A 17,444-nucleotide genomic window follows, 5' to 3' on the forward strand; every position below is an offset into this window, starting at 1 on the left:
TATCTAACTTGTTATTTATAAGATAGATTCTCTTATCCTAATTTTACAGATAGGGAAAGAGGCTGAGAGGGACAAGTTAACTTTGCTAAGAGCACACAGTAAGTTACGGCTAAAACTGATAACCTCAAAGTTTCACTCTTTTGCTACATCACTGTGTATCTGCTGGATATTTGGTGTTATTGCTGTTGTGCTTGTTATTATATGTTTATGTGACTTTGGACACGTCTCTGAAATCTAGAGGATTTTCCATAAAAATTAGCCTGGGAAGAATCAGTAGTCCTTATTGAAAGGTCACTGCAATATATAATTTACTTTTTAACATATTCTGTACTTAGTAGTGAGAAATTATCATTGATTGAGCATTATCAATAGTACTACTTTTAAAAAATTGTTGTTTTTTTTTTTTTCCATTTTTAGAGAGAAATTTGGATCTCCAATTCAATTTTAGAATGGTATCCGTTTCAGGTTAGTGGAAATGATTACATTTTGTGGTTCATTCTGTTCTGTTTGTAATTGCATGTTCTTTGAAAAAAATATTTGATTTTCTCTGTACTTGTCCTTCAGTTTTGCTGTGAACCTTAAACTGCCCTAAAAAAGAGTCCTAATAAAAATGAATAAATAAAAATAAATTTAAAAAAATATTTGTTTTAAAAATTCTGATAATAGAAATGATGTTTTTTCAGATTTTTTTTATTGTGGTAAAATATACTTAACAAAATTTACCATTTTAACTGTTTTTAAGTGTACAATTCAGTGGTATTAAGTGCTTCACATTGTTGTGCAACCATCACCAATATCTATCTCCAGAATTTTTTCATCATTCCAAACTGAAATCTGTACCCATTAAACAATAACTCCCTATTACCACCTTCCCCGAAACCCCTGGTAACACTATATTGCTTTCTGTCTCTATGGATTTGACTATTCTAGGTACCTTATATAAGTGGAATCATACAATATTTGTCCTTTTGTGTCTGGCTTATTTCACTTAGCATGATGTTTTTGAGGTTCATCCATTTTGTAACATGTATCTTTTTAAGGCTTAATAATATCCCATTTTATGTATATACCACCTTTTGTTTATCTGTTTGTCTGTCAGTGGACATCTGGGTTGTTTCACCTTTTGGCTATTGTGAATAATGCGGCTGTGAACAGTAGTGTACAAATAACTATTTGAGTCCCTGCTTTCGATTCTTCTGGGTGTATACCTAGAAGTAGAATTGCTGGATCACATGGTATTTCTGTGGTTAATTTTTTGAGGAATTGCCATGCTGTTTTCCATAGTGGCTGCACCATTTTACATTCCTATCAGCAATGTATAACGGTTCCAAGGAATCTTATGTTTTTTGATAGAATTCTAGGAACCTAAGAAATTATAAAGTAGAAAATATAAATCACTTCTAATCCCACTACTCAGATTAATACTGTAACATTTAGATGTATTATGTTTCAACAAAATTTTTAACATTTTGTACATATTGTTTTGTAATGTGATTTTTAAAAAACATTATGTAAATATAGAATATGGACATATTGTTAAATAAATTCTATGTTGTAAATATTCTATTTTTAGTACCTGCACTGTATTTTGTTGTTTTGAAGTGACATTAAATAAATAACGTTACTTAATCTTTTAGTGTTGAACTTTTAGGCTGTCTCCATTTTTATCATTTATTTATTTGAACATTCCATTCAATTTACTGGAATTTTTTTTCTTTAATGCTGCATTACTAATATAATACAGAATGAAGAAAAAAAATTAAATCTCACTTCAAGCAATTACCAGTCTAATAGCATCAGTAAAATGGTACTTTTTTTTAAATTTTTTAATTTTTATTTTTATTTCTTTTTATTTTTTATTTATTTATTTTTTAATTTTTTGTTTATCGCAGTAACATTGGTTTATAACATTGTATAAATTTCAGGTGTACATCATTATACTTCTATTTCTGCATAGATAACATCATGTTCACCACCCAAATACTAATTACAACCCATCACCACACACATGTGCTGAATTATCCCTTTCGCCCTCCTCCCTCCCCCCTTCCCCTCTGGTAACCACCAATCCAATCTCTGTCTCTATGTTTTTGTTTATTGTTGTTATTATCTACTACTTAATGAAGGAAATCATACGGTATTTGACCTTCTCCCTCTGACTTATTTCACTTTGCATAATACCCTCAATGTCCATCCATGTTGTCACAAATGCCTGGATTTCATCGTTTCTTATGGCTGAGTAGTATTCCATTGTGTATATATACCACATCTTCTTTATCCATTCGTCCCTTGATGGGCACTTAGGTTGCTTCCAAGTCTTGGCTATTGTGAATAACGCTGCAATGAATACAGGGGTGCATGTATCTTTACGCATTGGCGTTTTCAAGTTCTTTGGATAAATACCCAGCAGTGGAATAGCTGGATTATATGGTAGTTCTATCCTTGATTTTTTGAGGAATCTCCATACTGTTTTCCATAGTGGCTGCACCAGTTTGCACTTCCACCAGCAGTGTATGAGAGTTCCCTTCTCTCCACATCCTCTCCAACACATGCTATTTCCTGTCTTGTTAATTATAGCCATTCTGACGGGCGTGAGGTGATATCTCATTGTAGTTTTGATTTGCATTTCCCTGATAGTTAATGATTTAAAATGGTACTTTTAATCATGGCATGAAATAGACATAAAATCTAAGGCTATTTTTCAGTTATTTTTGAGCGTTTTCAGGTTGGAAAATGCATTATAAAAAACTTAAAAATGTTGCCAGGTTTACTCATCGAGTACTTCTGGCACTGTAAAAATAAGAAACAGAATAACACCACAGTTACAAGCACTGGGACTCAAGAGTCATTAAACGATAGGACTGAAAAGAGCTCTATGACTCATTTGTCCAGAATTTGTAAAATTCCTTCTGTTTTCCAATAAAATAATTAAATCTAAACCATGCATATTCTCTAAAGCAGTCTTCCAGTCTGTCAACATGAGTGCTCTCTTGGCTAGGTGTTTTGCTAGAAATTAGCAGGAACTGCTTTTTTCCTCCATTATCATCTGGCAAAGATGTAAAACCAAACTGCTCAGCTCCTTCTGCCCACTGTGCTGCCCTCTGCTGGACCATGTGAGAGAGAGAGCCAGCAGGTCAATGCGACTGTTTCATAACACTGTAGATGTAAAATGTGAATGACAAAACGCATGTCCCGTACCCGAAACAAATTGAACTTCCCTGAATAAGTACAAAAAGCATCTTGTAGTAAATTGACTTTTACTGTGGAAAAACATCAGCAGAGTGCTAATTCTACAAGTAAACAATTTTGGTCACTTTGAGAGCTGGTGATAAAGAAACTATTCGGTCTTAGTCTCCTTTTCAAGACCTTGGAGGCAAATCTGGAGCAATAGTTGTAGCAATGGGTATACTCTAGTGTCAATCTTTTATGATGATTTGTGTGTTAATACCAATCACATTTTTGTGAGTCCGTTTACTCTGTGGGTTTTTTCTATGCATAAACATGGGTCATAGTAGATACATGCTAAATAGATCATGTCCACAGGTCTCTTGCCACACGTATCAAAACTTTTCAGAGCTGTTTCCTTTGTGAAGATTCATTTTAAGTTGGTAAGATCCTTTTCTCTGTTGTTCATCCCCATGCCTGAGAGTTGCCATGATGTAGGGCCAGTTTACCAAAAAACACTCATCGAGGGTTCCAACTTCCTCATCTGGAGAGGGGGCAAAGGACTGATTCACATAAATAAACAACTCAGGTTACAGTTTAAGGAATTTTTTGATGAAGTCAGTGAGTCCTTGGATGGTTCAGGCTTGCTCTACAACCCACTGCTTCTTCTTTTTTTTTTTTTTGTGAGGAAGATTAGCCCTGAACTAACATCTGTGGCAGTCTTCCTCTACTTTATATACGGGTCGCCGCCTCAGCATGGTGGGTGAGTGGTGTAGGTGCACGCCTGGGATCCGAACCTGAGAACCCAGGCTGCCGAAGCAGAGTGTGTCGAACTTAACCACTACACCACTGGCTGGCCCACACAGCCCTTCTTTGTTGTCATTATACGGGTGTCTCCCACAGCCTTTAGCAGGATGTCAGTTTTTTTCTTGGTGTCACTGGCAGGTTCCTTTGTTCCCAGGGAGACTGCAGGGGAAGAAGGGGGCTCCCGAGTGGCTGTTTCTGGGGAGACCTCCATAGGTCCTTCCCCATGGGCAGCAGTTGAGGGAGGGAGATGCAGCACGGACTCCGGCTCCTCAGCCATCTTGCTCGGTCTGTTTCTGTTTTTAAAACATAAAAAAATGCTTCATTGAACATCTTTGAAACTAAAGCTTTGTTTGGTTTTCTTATTATTTCCTTAAGCTACGTTCTTATAAGTGGAGTTATTTGAGGTGTTTTTAAAGTATAAAAGAAAAACATCCATTCTACCTTTTCCAGGCAGCTACTCTTGGTATTTTGATGTATTTCCATCCATTCTTTGTTTCTATGAACTTGACCAGATTGTCTTTTGCTTATTAGTGAGATCTTGTTATTATTCGGTTAAGAGGTGAATGGCAGGGGTGAGGAACTTATGCTATGATTATTTTTCAGTCTTTTGTAGGGTATAATGAATATGGCCTTTGCTACATACTAGTTCTAGCAGTGGGGAAACAAGATTGAATTCTTTTCAAACTTTAAAGAAATGGTTTTCTGGGGCTGCCCGGTGGCGTAGTGGTTAAGTTCGTGTGCTCCGCTTCCACTGCCGGGGTTCGCAGGTTTGGATCCTGGGTGTGGACCTACACAACTGCTCATCAAGCCATGCTGTGGCGGCATCCCACATACAAAATGGAGGAAGATTGGCACAGATGTTAGCTCAGGGCCAGTTTTCCCTAAGCAAAAAAGAGGAAGATTGGCAACAGATGTTAGCTCAGGGCCAGTCTTCCTCACCAAAAAAAAAAAAAAGAAAGAAAGGAATGATTTTCTTAAATATAGATAAAGAAATCGTTTTCTTAAATATGGAATCCTCTGCCACCCACACACAACTTTACAGTTTATTTAAATATAAATATGAAAAAAATAGTGACAGGTTTTGGCTTTGTCTCATTACTCATTCTCACAGTCTAAGGGTTAATAATAATTGGTAACAATTTAAGTTACATTAAATGCTAACCCAAGTGTTCTTTACTTAGAGATAAAAATGGAGGTTTAAGAGATTTAGTTCAGTATGGTAATTTTTGTATTGTATTTGTTAGTTATTCTACTTAATAAGACTTCAGGCTTTATTAGTAGGATATGATTTAAAAGTAACTGAATAATGAAATAGGCAAATTTTATTTAAGAAGAGATGCTTACTTTGAATAATTGCCTTCACAATATTGTGCCCCTTTCAAATAAACCCACCTCTTCCATTGTTTTCCCCACTAGTTGAACTATATTGGAAATGCCTCTTTGAAATTGCCTTCAGACGGTTTGTTGCTTTGGATTTGATGGTTTCCTTGGTGGCAAATCACTTTCCTTTCATTGTTAACTTCAGTTTGGGATGTTGCTAGAAAATGTGCTGTTTCTGAAGAATGGTACCTCCCATGTGTCAGCTGTAAGCTTAAGAACACTGGAGTGCGATCCCCACTCAATTCAGGATGGTCTTGAGATATGGTAGCTGTAATAAGCTCTGTGTACTTCTAGTCTCTCTTTGTTTTGGATTGCTGAAACCATTCACTTGACTTTTCAATCTCATCTCCTATAGTTAAAGTCTTGTGTTGTACTTGCTAGCATTAGAGATGGTATAAGTTTGAACAAAAATATTGAAAGACCCTGATTTATTACAACTAGCTGTACTTCCTTACATTCTTAATCAATCGGGATTTTGTCTAAGATATGATGATATTGGGGGCCGGCCCCGTGGCTTAGCGGTTAAATGTGCGCACTCCGCTACTGGCGGCCTGGGTTCGGATCCCGGGCGCGCACCGACGCACTGCTTGTCCGGCTATGCTGAGGCGGCGTCCCACATACAACTAGAGGGATGTGCAGCTATGACGTGCAACTATCTACTGGGGCTTTGGGGAGAAAAGGGGAAAAAAAAGGAGGAGGGTTGGCAATAGATGTTAGCTCAGGGCAGGTCTTCCTCAGCAAAAAGAGGAGGATTGGCATGGTTGTTAGCTCAGGGCTGATCTTCCTCACCAAAAAAAAAAAAAAAATGATACAATGATATTGACTTTGTAGCATGGGTTGACATTCACATCTCTGTCAGGTAGGATTTGATCAGAGAAGCAGAGGCACTGTGAGTGATACAAGGGATTTGCTATAGGGATTAAACCTTATGTGATTATGGGAAGTGATTAAGCTCTTTCTTTATGTATGTTGCCTGTGTGTCTAGCACTGGGCCTGAAGTCAGCAGAGCCAGCAGTCAGGAAGAGAAGATAGTTGTGCAGTGGGGAATGCAAAAACAGACGGCAACCTGTGAAGATGTTTCTTACCAGAACCTGTATTGGTCTCTCATTGCCTCAAAGCCTCCAATTTGGATAATGCAGGAGACCTATCAAAGAGCTGGTGTACTTCCACATGGGGGTGCATACAGCCAGGCTGAGGCTTCGGAGACGCTGAAGGAGGAGAACCAACAGGATCTGGAGGAGCTGCGGGCCCTGCTGTTCCCGCAGGGAAATTGAGGATATCCAGCAGCAGCTGGAGTTGCTGACCTTACACTGACCTTCTTAAATATGGAAAATATGGCTACTGCTTTGCTTCCACCTTCCAAATCTCTGGCTGCCCAACATGACTCAACTGTCCCTTGTACAACCAAATATAAACCGATCCTCTCCCCAAAAGAGGGCACACCTTCTCTTCATTCATCTTTGGAAGATGCTTGTTCCTCTTCATGCTGAATCACGTCCTCCTTGATAATTCTCTAACTTAAATCTTGAGACGTGAGGTCATCTATTATTAGCACATTTTATTTTAGATGGTAAGAGAATAGGAGAAGGGACCTAAATAAATAAATAACCCACCACCACCACTAAAAAAACCCCTCAAACTTGGTTTATATACAGATATCAAAATAAGGAAGAAATGCTTATAGCTATTATAGTTCTTGTTTCTCACCTGGTCATGTGGTCATAGCTGTTCTTTTATAACTACCTTCTTCAGTTTCCCATTCCATATCCCATCCCAAGGCCATGGGTCCTTGCCTGGTGGGCACTTGCCTTAGCAGTTTGCTTGTATTTGGTTTTTGTAGTTCTCCATTAACTTTAATCATAGGACATGGGAATATCAAAAGGCACCCTAGAGGATTCCCTACATTCCAGACCTACTCCTCCTCATCTCTGTAGTGTCATAGCAATCCAGTTTCCCTTTAATAGTCTAGATTCCTCACCCCAGCCAATACAGTAACCCCTTCTTTGCCCGTTGACTTACTGCCATGAGGAACCCAAAGTGGCCAAGAGGCAGTCAACTTCCAGTTAAATGGAACCATTGCTTTTCCCCTGGTAGAAGCATTTCTTCCATGCTAAGACCTCTAGACCAGCAGAGTCCAAAGTTTCAGGGATGGGAAGCAAACATTTCACTAGTGGATCACTAGGAGGTAATAGTAAGATGAGCCACTCCCATTTCCACCCCTGATTCCTAGGCCCATGAATCCTAGCTAGGGGAGAAACAGCACTGTTCACTGTTTTGGTAGGTAAGGGCAGTTATACTGGCTTCCACTTGGTTTTTCCTGCCATAATAGCCCTTACTTATGAGTAAGGGGACCAATGTGTGGATTCTGCCAGTTGCTGAATGTATCTGTTATAATTATGCATTCTGGAACTGGGGAAATAACCACAGAGTGGGTTAGAGGACCTCCTCAGCCCACTGTGTGACGGACCTGAGCAAAACTGCGTTGATCACCTGACTTGCATAAGTCCAGTCCATACTCTGACTGGTGGATCACTGTGGCATTTTAGTCTTCCAGGAATTATTAGTTCAAAGTTAATGTCCAGTAATTTCTGAGAAGTTATTTTCCTTTCCCCAATACACAATAACCTGGATACATTTCTCTGGGGAAAACTAATGGAAAGATTTACTACATAAATTCTTAGCTGTGTAGTAGTGTCCTTCCTCAAAGGACGCCAACCTCCACTTTATTCAAGGGACTCTGGGTCTATAAATTGGCTCATTTCTGGGAACTGCTTGAAGGACTGTGACTCTGTTGTGGTGATTCAAATCAGACTTAATGTTTGCCAGAATCAGGGCTTTGCATTCTGCATATACAAATCAAGTAATCTATTTTCATTTCAGGAACATCATGATCAACCAGCCAGTGCCAAAGATCTCTGTGGGTCAGACTGTTGTGATTATTGCTTTTGCTTCGTTGCTTATTATGGCAACCACATCTACCTTTTCTTTGGTCATGAATTGAATTGCTACCATTTAGCCCCCATACCTTGGGAAACCATTGTTCTCGTTGATTCAGGTAGTTCAAAGGCAGTACTTGCCACTTCATTCTTGGCTTACAGAGAACAGCCACTCCAGAACTCTTCAGGGATGCTGGGGCTCCCTTCATGAATGTATTTTTCACAGCTTTGATGAAGGGAATGTTCTCTGGATCTTCCTGGGGGACTGCAGGAGAGTGGATGATCAATCCATGTGATAATCCACTCTGGCACTCCCGTCTCCCTAAGCATCTGGATCCCTTCCTTTGGAGCATACCTGGGAAGTTCTAGCCCTTCAACTTCGTTGGAATCTATACCTGTATCATTCCATCCCACTTTGTGGTATTTATCTTCGGGGCCAGGTTTCTGACAACCAACTAAGTAAATTATTAGAGCCACTCTTGGCTGCTATATTTAGCACACTAAATCCAGAATTTCTTATTGAGTACATATCAATAAATTTAGCTTCATTCAATGTTCTATTCTGTCCACCCTTAGGATCTATTCCCACATATATTCCCTAGGCTTCTAGTGATACATATTGGCAAATGCAACTCTTTTGGTGTGTTTTCTCACAGGTCACTTTTGTACCTCATCCCCTTGGGTTTCCTAGCACTTGAAGCTCTGAGAGGTGGTGCTGGCAGATCCTTAGGGGGATTAGCAATCCCTTGCAAGGCAACTGCCTCAAGAAAGACCATTACAGGCTTTTCAGGCAGGAGGAGGCTGTTTCAGAAAGGCGAGGAAGGACAAAAGAGACTTGGCAGAATTTAATGGTCCCCTGCTTCATTGGAATCTGCCCAGATGTTCCCATCCCAGTTGCAGAGTCTCACTCCTTCCTAATCAACGCACTTACTTTAACATAAGAGCCCCTGTGAGGTTGGGAATTCAGTTTGCATTGTAATTCAGCCACCTGGAGAATTTAGACTTGGTATTCAGGGTGTTGGCCCTGTAGCTACAGGAGGTAAGGGTTTCTTTTAGGACAATCATAGAAACTCTGAGGTCCCTCTATGCAGATCCTGCGTTTCTCTCCTCAAGTTCTCCAGCATACTTAGAAGCAACCAATCAACCCCATTATTCTCACAAAAATGTTCTGTGACAGCAAAACTCGGTCACCCAGAGCCTTGCCTTCTCTAGATACCTAATTACAAGTGTCTGTAGATTCTAATTTCAATAACTTTGTCTACTGCATGCCATGGAATACCATTGTACCTTTTACCACTGCAAACAAGAGTCATTAATGTCTTTAAATCTAAGCAGATCAGAGACCCAATGCCAGGTGGCCCAGAAGCAATTCGGAGAACCCACTTTAAGTTTTTGTTCCTCTGGAACAACATTTGGTGTTGGTTAGGGTTTAATCAGAGAAGCTGAATCATTATGAGTAACATAAGTGATTTATTATAGGGATTAGTCCCCACATCATCATGGGACCTGCTTAAGCAGTCCGCTGCTGGTCCTGAAGTCAGAAGTGCCAGCAGTAGGCATGGGAAGATGGCTGTGGAGAATGGGAGGGTAAGGATGAGCTGAAACCCACGAGGACAAAGTGGAACCTGTCTGTGTCTCACTGGGACTTACATTGGTGTGTCATTGCCTCCAAAGCTCTGACTTCCAGGATACTCGTGCCTTGCAGAAGGGCTGATCCACTTTCCACAAAAGCTACATAGGAACCTGGACAAGGATTCAGAGAAGCTGAGGAAGCTGTGGGCTAAGCTGCTGCCCCGGGGAGATTCAGCAGGAGCTGGTGGAACAGGCTTCTGCCCCCTTCCAGCAAGGTGAACCCGCACATTCGTGACAACACGAGAGTCGCGACAGAACCTGACCTTACGCCAACCATCTGAATGTACATCTGGCTGCTGTATGATTCCTGCCTTCCACATTTCACGCAGAGTTCACTTGTCGCCAATCCTAACCCAGAATCATGCGGGGAGGGAAATTCTGGCAGTTGGTATAATACAAAGCCACGATAACATCCTATTTTAAATTATAACCATAAGCTTTCATCTCATGAGAAAGCATTAAAGCTGGACACTGATTAGTGCAGGCAGATGTTTTAGAAAGCACCAAGGACATCTGTAAAATGTTTCTAGCTTCCATTGATGTGGTGTCAAAAGGAATCTCACACTGACTGTCATATTCAGATTGATTAGAATCATATGTGAAGGCTTCTTTTTTAAATTGAAGTATAATTGACATACAATATTATATTAGTTTCAGGTGTACAGCATAGTGATTCAACATTTATATACATTATAAATGATCACCGCAATAAGTTAGTAACCATTTGTCACCCTACAAAGTTAATACGATATTATCGACTCTGTTCCCCATGCTGTACATTCCATCCCTATGACTTATTTATTTTATAACTGGAATTTTGTACCTCTTGATGCCCTTTGCCCACTTTGCCCACCCTCCGACCCCTCTCACCTCTGGTAACCACCTGTCTGTTCTCTGCATCTGTGAGTCTGGTTTTGTTTGTTCATTTGTTTTGTTTTTAAAATTCTTCATATAAGTGAAATCATATGGTATTTGTCTTTCTCTGTCTGACTCCTTTCACTTAGCATAATACATCCTCAAGGTCTATCCATGCTGCAAACGGCAAGATTTCATTCTTATTTTATGACTGAGTAATGTTCCATATATATATGTACACACACCACATCTTCTTTATCCATTCATCTATTGATATCAGTGTTAAGGCTTCTTTATCAATTAGTTATGATGGAGTTGTAATGCCACTTCCAATAGCATACTTGATTTATCGTTTCACTGTTACAAAATCTTGTTTATAATCACTGACTTTTTTTTTTTTTGTGAGGAAGATCAGCCCTGTGCTAACATCCAATGCCAATCCTCCTCTTTTTTTTTGCTGAGGAAGACTGCCCCTGGGCTAACATCCATGCCCATCTTCCTCCACTTTATATGGGATGCTGCCACAGCATGGCGTGCCAAGCGGTGCGTCGGTGTGCGCCTGGGATCCGAACCAGCGAACCCTGGGCTGCCGCAACGGAGCACACGCACTTAACTGCTTGCGCCACCGGGCCGGCCCCTATAATCACTGACTTTTTATCATGCAACCATATCAACCCAGATGTGAATGGTTTCATAAAATAATAGCTAAGTAGTTAGGGGATTACTTTTTTTTTTTTTTTAATGTTTATTGCAGTAACATTGGTTTATGACATTGTAAAAATTTCAGGTGTACATCATTGTACTTCTATTTCTGCATAGATTACATCATGTTCACCACCAAAATACTAATTACAACCCATCACCACACACATGTACCGAATTATCCCTTTCACCCTCCTCCCTCCCCCCTTCCCCTCTGGTAACCACCAATCCAATCTCTGTCCCTATGTGTTGATTTATTGTTGTTATTATCTACTACTTAATGAAGGAAATCATATGGTATTTGCCCTTCTCCCTCTGACTTATTTCACTTTGCATTATACCCTCAATGTCCATCCATGTTGTCACAAATGGCTGGATTTCATCGTTTCTTATGGCTGAGTAGTATTCCATTGTGTATATATACCACATCTTCTTTATCCATTCGTCTAGGGGATTACTTTTAAATAGCTTCCTTTTGCTTCAAAGTCTGGTTGCTTTACTTAAATGATTTAGGAGATTGTTGGATCACTGCCCTACAACATAATAAAAGTAATAATTATCATTTATTAAATGCTTAACTGTGTACCTACCAGGTACTGTGTTGAGAACTTTCAATATGTAATCTCACTTAATTCTTTATAACAATACCATGAAAGCTAGGTATTGTCTCCATTTTACAGATGGGGAAATTGAGGCCCAGTTAAGTACCTTAGCCTGAGGTCACTCGGCAGGTAGGTGGAGGACTGAAGATTTAACTCAGGTCTGTGTGACTCCAAAACATGTGCTCTTAACCACTCTGCTATACTACTGTAAGTTTGTTTGTAATTTTGATGGTGAGGAATATCCAAAACTCAATAGGGAAACCTAAAATTGTAATTACCTCTGTCTTGTCATTGTATCTTTTTTCCTCCCTTGTAGCTCTAACTGAGGAATTGGATTCCGTAACCAATGAGCTACATGCAGTAGACATTCAACTTGAAGAACTTCTGGAAAGGCAACGAGAGCTTATTCAGAAAAAAAACATCCTAACAAACAGAATAAAGCAGAATTTAGAGGATTCTGATGCTGGGCCAAGCAATGAATGTGATTCTTCACCTGCTGCTTGGAATAGAGAAGGTTTACTCTTTTGTTTTTCTTTGCTGGTTTTGTTTCTTCTCATTTCTTTAAACTGGAGTTAAATCATCGTGCCTGGGTTACTGTGTTCCAGGGGGCTTGCAAGCGAAACTGGCCATTCCTTAAGTGGCATGGGAAATTGTAGGCAGACCATTCTTTACCCATGTTCTTTTATTATTTAGACTTTATTATTTTTTCCAAATATGGTTCTAGCAACATTAATCAATGCTTGGAAAAATAAGATATTTATTTTAACTAAATTTTCTAAGTTTTAAGTAGAAAAAAATTAAACAGTAAAGAAAAAAATTCAAACTCCTTGCCAAAGTCTAGTTCATTTTCCTGCCCTAGTGAACACACCATTCTTGATTCAAGATCTTGCCAAGCATCATATTTATCATTAATTATAATGGAATACTGTAACTCTCAAAGAAATTGTAATGCTTTTGTGTTTCCGGTGATTCACTTCTAAACAAGATATTTACACCAAAAATTCCAGATAATTGTTAACTTTGTTCATGATATTTGAGTTTTTTATGATACTGTGAATTCCCTGATCAACCTTCAGATTGTTTTTCAAGTACCTGATCAAGCATCTTCCTCTTCTGTGCAGATTGATTCTCAACTGGCAAACGTTTCGTTTTCTGGTGTACTGTTTCTTAAGATATATCATTAAATTTGTTTTTTTGTAGGTTAGTGAGTTAAACTAATCTTAAAATTATTATAAAAGTTAAATTTTCCATAGTATTAAAAGTCTTATATATTTTTTTCTGTTCTTTATTATAAAAGAGCCATTCATGTTTGTGTCTCGTTTATAATCCTAACTTGTTCTCATATATTTGGCTTATTTTTCTCTTTCTAGGTTTTCCATGGTCTGGTAAAGTTAAAGATGTTCTGCAAAATGTTTTTAAACTGCGGACATTCAGACCGCTCCAGCTTGAAACTATTAATGTCACAATGTCTAGAAAGGAAATATTTCTTGTTATGCCTACAGGAGGTGGAAAGAGCTTGTGCTACCAGTTACCAGCGTTATGTTCAGATGGTATGTATTCATAAAGATTAATTTTAAGTTGAAGAAATGTCAGTTCTCTTAATATATTTTTAAGTCTTTAAAAAATAATTTCTAACCATACATATGTAAAAGTCAAGTGCGTTTTTGTTGTATTTATCTCTACATTAACAGACATTTTAAGAGTTCACTTAAAGAGGGAATGTTAAAGACTCTGAGAGTAATTAATTCTTTTATTTGGTTCCTGAAACATAATTAAAAAACATGTTGTAGGAGAAAAAGCACTAGAAAACGAATCAGTAGAGCTGGGTTCTGGTCCTGGATCTTTATTGAGTGTCTGCTGTGGTGTTAGGCACTGGAGATACAGTGGTGAGCAAAGTGGGCATGGTCCTTGTTTTCACAGAGCTCATGGTGTAGAGCAGCGCTTTCTCAAACTTTAATGTGCTTAAGAATCACCTGCTGAGCCGATTAACATGCAGATTCTGATTTAGTGTGAACCCAAGATCTTGCGTTTCTCACAGGCTCCCAGCTAATACTGATGCTGCAGTTTGGGGACTGCTAAGGGTATAGATCAGGGGTCAGCAAACTTTTCCTTAAAGAGCCAGTCAGTAAATATTAGAGGCTTTGTGGTCCGTATGGTCTCTGTGGCAACCATTGAACTTTGCCATTGTAGCACGAAAGCAGCCGTAGACAATCTGTAAACAAATGGATGTGGCTGAGAGCCAGCAAAACCTTATTGACAAAAACAAGCAGCCAGCCCTTAGTTTGTTGACCCCAGGTCTAGAGAATACAGGTAATTGCAAGCAATTGCAATAAGCGTTTTGTGAGAAAGGTTTAATAGGATAAAGGAATTCGGTCAGTGCAAAGATCTGGTCCAGGGGCTGTCAGGGAAGGCTGTCCTGAGGAAGGTGCATTTGAGCTAAAAAGCTAAAGGGTAAATAGGCAAAAAAAGGTCAAGGGAGGAAGGAAGAGTGTTCATGCAGGGGAGCAGTGTTTGTGAGAGCCCAAAAATAAGAGAGAACATGCATGGTATGGTGTATTCAGTAACCTGGAAGAATCTCAGTGGCAAGGAGTGAGAGATAAGATGTGGAAAGAGTCTTGAAAGATATTTTTAAAACTTTTCCTTAGATCAGTGGGAAGTTGTTGAAGGGTTTTATACAGGTAAGAGACTTGTCAGATTTGTGGTTTAGAAGGATAATTCCAGCAGGTGGAGGAATTCCAGAAATATTTCGGAGGTAGATTCTATAGGACTTGGTATTCATTGGATAGAGGGGTAGGAGAAAGTATAGTCTAGAATGATGCCCAAATTTTAGGCTGGGACAAATGGTGAAGTTGTTCACTGAAATAGGGTACATGAGAGAAAGAACTTATTTGGGAATGGAGAGAGAGGGAACGTGATGAATTCAATTTGGGACATGTTGAATTTCTGATGCCTGCAAGACATCCAGGTGGAATTGTTGTGTGAGTAGGAGGATGTTTGGGTGTAAAGCTTGGTCTGAGAGATCTGAGTTAGCTGAGTTGGAGGCTGTTAGTATGGAGATGGCCATTGAAGCCATGGGAGTGAATTATATCATCCAGAGCAGCATGAGAAGAGAAGGGGGCCTAGAGCAGAAACCAGAACATCAAGAGTTTAGGGATAAGCAGAGAAAGAGGACCTTGCAGAAAAGCCTGAGAAGGAGTAGCAAAGTGTACGAGGATAATCAGGAGAGTATGGTGTTCTTAGAAGCATAGCGAAGGGAGTATTTCAAGGAGGGAGTGGTTAGTAGTGATGACTGTTGGCAAAAGGTCAAATAAAATAAGGACTTGAAAGTTCCATTGGATTTAGTGACAAGGGACTCATCAGTGACCTTGGCTATAACAATTTCAGCAAAATGGTTAGGTGGAAACCAAATAGCAATGGTTTGGAAAAGAAGAGGAGTTGAGGAAGTGGAACTGGTGAATGGGACACTCTTTGGAAAGAATTGCTATGAAGGGAAAAAGAGAAAGGACCCTAAATTAGGTGTCTAGAGTTTTTTCAAAGATAAGAAAGACTTGACCATGTGTAAATGTAATGAGAAGGTGCCAGTAATGAGGGAGAATGTGAAAAGACAGGAGAGAGACTAAGGGAGAGGGTGAAATTCCTGATAAGGTCTTAATCTTAGTATATTTTTTAAACTCTTTGCCCCAGGTTATTTTAAGGAACAAACTACAGAAACAAAAATCATATGATTTTAACAATGTGGGATAGCTCTTGTAGCTATGAACAATTTCAGTTATAAGAGAAAAGGGATATGTTACCAGAAGTACATTCAGTCAATAAACTATTCACTGATTTCTACTCAAAATAAGTTAATCTGGTGCAGTTAAGTAGAAGAATACTCATGTAAATATCTTTCTTAATTATATAGGTTGCTATGTTTTGTTTGGAAAGCTTTGGAATAACTTTTTTCTGGTGTAACTGTTGACTTGATTTATATATTATTTTACTGAGATTACTAATACTGATTGTTAAAAATGATAGTAAATTAAAAATGCAAAATGAGAATATCTGTGTATTTTTATAGGACTGAATAAGAGAAGATTTCTGTTTAATCTTATATTTGCTTGTTTGTCTTATGATTATTTATTCACATCTACCTCCTTCATTAACGAGGGTAATAAATAGGTAGTATATTGCTGAGGCTGTATTGAAAATTAGTCTGAATTGATGCTTGGTGCCCACAAGTTATGATAAAGAAGGTGAATGGTTGAAACTCATTCTGGAAGTGGTGTAAAATTTAAAGTAGATATTTTCTCTTTTAGGTTTTACCCTCGTGATTTGCCCATTGATCTCTCTTATGGAAGACCAACTAATGGTTTTAGAACGATTAGGAATTTCAGCTACCATGTTAAATGCTTCTAGTTCTAAGGTATGCTTCTGTGGCTTTTTCTTTCTTTTTTTGATTTAAACTCTTCATTGAAGTAGGAGCCTTAGCTACAATTGAGTTGCTTGTAAAATTATAAACGGATAACTATTTGTATCAGGAGTCACAAACTATGCTCATGGGCCAGTTCTAGCCCACTGCCTATTTTTGTATGGTTTGTGAACTAAGACTGGTTTTTATATTTTTAAATGGTTGCAAAAAAAATCAAAAGAAGATTTTGTGAAGTGTGAAAATTATAAGAAATTCAGATTTCAGTGTTCATCAATAAAGTTTCATTGCAACACAACCATGCTCATTCATTTACATGTTGTTTATGACATTGTAATGTCATAAACAACATGTTTTCACACTGTAATGGCAGAGTTGGGTAGTTGTGATAGAGACTGTATGGCCCACAAAACCTAATATTTACTATCTGGCACTTTACAGTAAACATTTGCTGATCTATTTTATATTATCCATTATAAAATAATAAGCAAAAATTTCTAATTATGCAATATAATTAAATACAAAAAGTGAATTACTAACAGGATACCCTATGCCTGTGGAATTTCTTCTGTTTGGGAATGGACTCTCTTACCTTCATCTGTTGAATAAAGCATTTCCCAGCTATTCTTTTTGACAAAGCATATTATTGAAATTTTCAAAAGTATACAAAAGTAGAGAGAATAAAAACTGCCGTGTACCCATTAACCGCCTTTAACAGTCATCAATATATGGCCAATCTTTTTTCATCTATATGCCCCAAATTTTCCCTCCCCTCTTCCCCTTGGTTTATTTATTTGAAATAAATCCCAGACATCATATCATTTCAGTTGTAACTTCTTGAATATGTATCTCTAACTTTTTAAAAAAGATAACGACAATGCTGTCATCATACATAAAAAATTTAACATCAATTCCTTAAAATCATCAAATGAAAATATTCAGGTTTCTCTGTCTCAT

At 38.4% G+C, this 17,444-nt stretch overlaps 1 protein-coding gene and 1 pseudogene across 1 annotated transcript in view; one reads left to right on the plus strand and one right to left on the minus strand.

Moving 5' to 3' along the window:
• The window catches only part of RECQL (RecQ like helicase), a 39,433-nt gene that overhangs the window by 2,238 nt on the left and 19,751 nt on the right, over positions 1-17,444 (plus strand). The window contains exons 2-5 of the mRNA XM_058558670.1: positions 418-465; positions 12,396-12,593; positions 13,450-13,629; positions 16,378-16,484. Coding sequence (XP_058414653.1) covers positions 418-465; positions 12,396-12,593; positions 13,450-13,629; positions 16,378-16,484 — 533 coding nt within the window. The remainder of the gene's footprint in view (positions 1-417; positions 466-12,395; positions 12,594-13,449; positions 13,630-16,377; positions 16,485-17,444) is intronic.
• Positions 3,605-4,249, minus strand: LOC131416259 (ubiquitin-like protein ATG12; annotated as a pseudogene).

This window comes from Diceros bicornis, chromosome 17 (genome assembly GCF_020826845.1).
Source record: "Diceros bicornis minor isolate mBicDic1 chromosome 17, mDicBic1.mat.cur, whole genome shotgun sequence".
Lineage (NCBI taxonomy): Eukaryota > Metazoa > Chordata > Mammalia > Perissodactyla > Rhinocerotidae > Diceros > Diceros bicornis.